This window comes from Fukomys damarensis, unplaced genomic scaffold (assembly GCF_012274545.1).
Source record: "Fukomys damarensis isolate Sample0158 unplaced genomic scaffold, DMR_v1.0_HiC HiC_scaffold_24, whole genome shotgun sequence".
NCBI classification, from domain to species: domain Eukaryota; kingdom Metazoa; phylum Chordata; class Mammalia; order Rodentia; family Bathyergidae; genus Fukomys; species Fukomys damarensis.
In genome coordinates, this window is record NW_022900936.1 from 2110151 (window position 1) to 2115965 (window position 5815).

Consider the following 5815-nt stretch of genomic DNA (forward strand, 5'->3'; position numbering starts at 1 on the left):
GGCGCGCGTGTGGCTTCCTCACGCCGCCGCCCGCGTCCTCCAGGGGGTTCCCTTGTCTGCTTTCCCTCTTTTCCTCAGTTCTGTCCCGGTTCTCACCGGGCCAGCCTCGCCCTCCCTCTTCACCTTCACTCTTTCGAGTAAACTCTGTCTCTGTATTTCCAAAACATAAAAGGAACGTGAATTTCCACCGCATGAAGGGCAGCAGACCACACACGTGTCCCTGCAAAGGCTGTGGCCGGAGGCCTCCTCCACGGAGGGCGTCTAACCCCGGCCCTCCGGCCTTTCACCCCTCCGGGCGGCGCACGGGCAGCGGAGAGGGCTTCCCCGTCCCACACCCCAGGGGCTTTAAGAACGGTCTCCTAGGAATGGAACACAAAGCGGCCGCCTCTTCAACACGCGGGGCGTGGTGGCTCAGGCCTGTCGTCCAGCACTCTGGAGGCTGAGGCTGGAGGATGGCCACCAGTTTGAGGCCAGTCTGGGCCACATCTCTAATAACTCCTAACTTGATAAACGAGTGACGTCTTGCACAGAGTAGTACGCGTGACGAGTGTGACCACGGCCGGAGCCAGTGCCCCCCTGCTGTGGGACTGTGTCTGATAAGGAGATGTTACGGGGGAGCGCTCGTGTCCAGAGGAGGTGGAGGAGATTAGGGCGTGAAATGTGGGAAGCCAGTGCACGATCGTGTGGACAGCACCACCCGAACAGGGCAGCGGCGGTGTGAGCGGTGAATCTGTTTAATGACTGTGCAACGTCACGTTTCCACTGAGCCAGTAGGTAGCTGCGACTCCATTAGTGACGGCGAAAGCTGTCCTGCACAGTAACCCTCTCCTCTCCTCTCCCCCACCCCAGCCAGGAAGGTTTTCAAAGTTTATTTTCCTTTATATTACAGCATTGTGGTCACTGGGGAGAGAGACAGGGTCTCACTGTGTAGCCCAGGCTGGCCTTGAGCTCGAAGCAATCCTCCTGCCTCAGCCTCCCAAGTGCTAGGATTACAGACCTGTGTCATCACACCTGGCTTTCTAATCATAGTCATCAGAATATTTTGAGTTTCCGTTATTTCTTATGGGGACATTCGCTTTGGTATACAAGTGCTTTGGATTACATTGGACCCTGGAGTTATGACCAGTCTGGCATACAAAGAACCTGGGATGTGGCTGGAATTTTAATTTTAACTTATGACCAAAGTCTTGAGTCATGACTCAAATTCCAGCCACTTGTGCTTCCAGATGGTCTCAGAACAGATGTAACCCTCAGAGCTCTGGAAGGAGCAGGACCGCATCCTCTCCTGTGTGGGCTCACTGAGAAGTCCCGGGAGGGCGTCTCCCTGAGGACACTGAGATCTTCTGTGTGCAGGAGAGAGATTTCAAAGGCTGTGCAAGGAGCCTCAGCCTTAACTGACCAGCTTGAGTTACAACCAGTCCTTGGGGAACAAACAGAGTTTGTAAGTCAAGGGCCCGCTGTACAAGCAAGTTTTGGGAACAAGTTATGCTCACAAACCAAGGTTTCACTAAATACATAAACAGAATAAAATGCACACGAACGGGTGACAACACCAACAAGGCCTCCTTCAGGTCTCTCACCCCACCCGGACCTTCTTCCCTTCAGCCCTGAGCGGGGGCAGCTGCCCTCCAGTGTCCTCCAGCTGAGGCTCAGGAGGGCTGTGCCCGTGGGAATGTAACGCCCACCTGCCGCCCACCCACCCTCCAGGCTTGTGCTGGGTCTGTTCGCTCCTGCCCACGAACAGAGGGGTTGTCCTGGGTCCCCTCAACCCCTCCTTCTCATGAGGATCAGGTTCCTGCTCTTTGCTTTCTCCTTAGAGCCGACTGATGGACTGCATGTGTTTTCCGGGTGAGCTGGGGCTGCCATGGTGAGACCCTCTGGGGTTGAGGCTGGGTCTTCTAAGAGGGTTTGGGTTCTGGTGCACAGTGTCCTTGTCCTCCCCTGCGGGCCCAGTGCCCCCAGCTCCCGTCCTGCAATGGAGGTCATGGCTGTGTCTGGGTAGGCATGGGAGCCCTGCCCTTATGGGACAGGATGGGGTGGGGTATGGGAGTCCCCCAGGTACCCCAGCGTCCCCCTGAGGGCAGGGTGGAGGCTGTTGTGATGGCAGGAAAGGAGCCTCAATTTGACCAAGGAATCCTGATGTGGGCTTGTGTGACTTCCATTCTTCTTAAAAGCACAATTTTGCCTGACACGATGGTGCACACCTGTAATCCCAGCACGCAGGAGGCTGAGGCAGGAGGATCACCAAGAGTCTAAGGCCAGTAGGGCTTCATGGTGAGTTCAAGGCCAGCCTGAACTGCAGTGAGACTGTCTCAGAAAAACAAAACAAAAACAAAAAAAGTACAATTTTTAGTTATGACTTCCTTGTTTTTATTTATTTCTTCTCTCCTACCTCAGTCTTATGAACTCCATTTCAAAGTCACTTCCAGAGGACTTTTCTGTCATTTTTTTTCATTGAATGGCATTTACAGGATGTGATTTTCTAACTCTATCACGCCCAGAAACCTTCTCACATCTGGAAATCCCGGATTTAGCAGAAGTTTCCCTTTAAAGTTTGGGGGCTGTTGGGAGCTTCCTCAGGTTCTGCACCTGGCTGTGGACTGGCGGCCTGCTACTGGCCTGCAGGGTCAGCTCCGGGTCTCACTGCTCTCTCTGTAGAACTGCTGCAGATTTCCTTTTAACTTTGTTCTTGTTTGCTTGATATTTTGACTGGTATTGTGGACCTATGCAAAAAAAAACAAAAGCAAAAAACAAAAAACAAAACTATACCCACTTCAAGAAAGGAAAATAGCATGATGTGTTTTCAACAGGTGGTGTTACCCTCGAATGGGGAGCGTTAGAGGGCGTCTTATATCACGGAAAACTGCACTGCCAGCCCTTGCAGCAAAGTCAGAGACCGAGGTCACCCAAGCAGCAGCTCTTGTGCTAAGGAGGGTCAGAAGCTCAGGCCGCCACGTTGAGCACCTGCACGCATGTGTGTGTGTGTGCGTGTGTGCGTGTTTCAGACAGCATCTCTCGATGTAGCCTAGGCTGGCCTCAAACGCACAGATCCTCCTGCCTCCACCTTGAGTGCGGGGATCACAGGTGTACCCCACCACACTGGGCCACTTCGAGCACCTCTTGTCATTGTGGAGGCCAGAGGTAACTTGTCTTTACCTCATGAGGTCTCAGTGATTTAGTATTAAAATATTCACGCAGGCTTTTCTTTTCCTGAAGTGCATATACATGTTTTCTGCCAACTCCATCTCTCCTCAGTGTTGCTTTCCTAGTGTGACTGGAACACTGATGCACACACAGTGTGGAACTCCAGGCGGTCTTAACAGTGTGGTCGGGGTGCCCCTTGAGTCCCTGCTGTCCCAGGGCAGAAGCGTGTCCGGCCTCCACCCTGCCCTCGGGGGGACGCTGGGTGGCTTCCGTTCTGCCCCTTCTTCCCTGCCCCCTCTCTCAGAAGGCCCAGACCTCCTTTGCTCTCTCTCCAGTCTGGGCCCTGCACCCTGCACTGAACACCACACACAGATGAAGCCCATGGCCGACTGCACCAGGACCCCAACCTCAACCCCACCCAGCAGCCCCGCAGTGGAAACCCCCACGGGGTGTGGGAAAGTCCGCAAGTCTACAGGGCCTGCGGCGGCCCCTGGTGAGAGGCTGGGCGATGCCTGCACACAACGGTCAGGCCCAGGCAGTGGCTCAGGTGCACCTGGAAGGCCTGGGGCTTTTAAAAAGCAGGGTGCAGACTGATGGTGCTGGGCAGTTTTTAATTCCCCTTTACTGGTTACTGCTGCCTGAGAGTCCCCCAGGGGGAGAAAGTCCCGGGCTGCAGGGCGCAGCATCAGGAAGGGGCTGCGAGGGGGGGCATCAAAGTCCAGGTGTGAGGATTTTCATGGGCTCTGTGTTGTAAAATAGTGAATGTCACGTAAATGCTTTAATTGTGAGTATAGACAAAGAAGAGGTAACTGTTACTGGGGTGGAAATGTGCAGAATTTCCACAGTAATAAGGGGTTTTAAAAAGGAATCCAACATCACCTATCAAACCCAACATCACCTATCAAACCAGCAACTATAAGAAAAAGGATGAGAAACTTTAAGTTAAAATAAGTAGCAAACAAAGCAAGATTTAAAAAAGTCATTTACATCACACACAAAGAAAGTCAATTAGTCCATTAAAAGACCTAGCTGGCCAGGCACGAGGGCACACGGCTTTTTGGCAGACTGAAGCAGGAAGATCACAGGTTCGAGTCCAGCCTGGGCAACTAACTCTGTGAGGCCCTGTCTCAAAATAAAAAGTAAAGAGGGCTGGGGTGCAGCTCAGTGGCGAAGAGCGCCCTGGGTTCCGTCACCAATACGGCCCCCCAAAAGGACTTTAAGTAATAAAACCTTGATGTAGAAGGAAAGTGTCACGAACACATAACAAAACATATCAGACGATTCACAGCACGAAATCAGCCAGGGAAGGGGCGGTCGGGAGAACGACGGTGCATTGTATTTGTGAACCCAACTCCCCACAAGGGATGGAACCATTACGGCTGCAAACAGGGACTGATAAACACCAAGACTGAAAAGGAAAAGAGCAAGCTGATGTCACACAAGGGGATGCTCGGCCGTGATGAGCCACAGCCCTGGTCGTCCCAAAGCCACACACCAGGTCCCTGGCACCCGAGCGCCATTATGTGTGACTTCCCGAGCCCAGGGAAGTTAATGAGCTCGCTTTGGTGCAAGGAGGCCCACACAGAACAGGCAGGACCAGGTCTGTGGACCACCGACTTCCTTCTGTAAGGTTTCTGTGGCAGGTACATGAGGGAGGAGACGGGGAGGCCAGCAGAGGCCTTCTGCCTCAGCCTCTGGAGTGCTGAGATTATAGGCATGTACCATCCCCCTTTCCTGATAACTGCGCTCGCCTGTGCTCTGAGGTGACACCAGGTCCCCCCACAGCTCCCCAACTCCCCAGCACCTGCTCTGCAGGCTGACACCCCTCCTGTCTGGTTCCCAGACACCCCTGAGGTCTGTGAAGACTCTTGGAGGGACCTGGGCCTTGGGGATGGCAGGAGAACAAGAAGGCCACACCCTGCCCCTCATGTGATGTCCCCCTCAGCATGAGACCCTGGTGACGCCCTCCCCGAATCGGCCATCTGTCCAGTCTGGGGATGGCCCCTTGCCTGTGCCCTCTGTCCTAGCCAGGCCTCCTGACACCTGTGTCCACTCTGTGGCCCTGTGTACCATGGCCAGGTCCCCTCCTAGCACAGCCTTGACCCCATGCCTCCCAGGCCAGGCTTGCAGGGCCACCCGGGCAGATGTCCCACAGTGCTGGGACACTGCCCAGCTGCCCTCCTGCCCATTCCTCCAAGGGCCACTGCCCGTCCCTCCCCCACCAGGCTCCTCAGGGTGGCCCCATCCAGACCAGGGAGAGGACCAGGGTGCCCGTGCATGGCATCAGCCGCCCTACTTGTGGCCTCCTAAGTACCTGGACCGGGGTCCTCGCCCAGTGTGTGCCTGCACCAGCACCCTAGGTATCCGTCTCCTCCTCCAACTGGGCCTCAGCTCTAGACCCCACAGCAATGTGGAGGTCCCCTAGGGGCCACTGCCCCATCCACCACCACCCCGCAGGTGCCCAGGAGCAGCTCAGAGCCCAGGGGCTGGCTTTCCCCTCCCCCAGGAGCAGTGCCGGTCGGAGCTCCTTGTGCAGGACGTTCTTTGCCAGGCCCCCGGTGGTTCCACTCAGCCTCCGGAGCTCCAGCCCTGATTGGCTCCTGGGCCAGCGGCCTTTGCTCTTTCCTGGGCCGGCCAGTATAACAGCAGGTGCCCGCCCGCGGCCTGGCGG

The 5815-nt window shown here is 55.4% G+C and overlaps 1 protein-coding gene across 1 annotated transcript in view; it reads left to right on the forward strand.

Moving 5' to 3' along the window:
- Positions 1-5815, forward strand: part of Aire (autoimmune regulator) — a 13771-nt gene that overhangs the window by 822 nt on the left and 7134 nt on the right. The window contains exons 2-5 of the mRNA XM_019209343.2: positions 1818-1867; positions 3480-3691; positions 5370-5504; positions 5602-5793. Coding sequence (XP_019064888.1) covers positions 1818-1867; positions 3480-3691; positions 5370-5504; positions 5602-5793 — 589 coding nt within the window. The remainder of the gene's footprint in view (positions 1-1817; positions 1868-3479; positions 3692-5369; positions 5505-5601; positions 5794-5815) is intronic.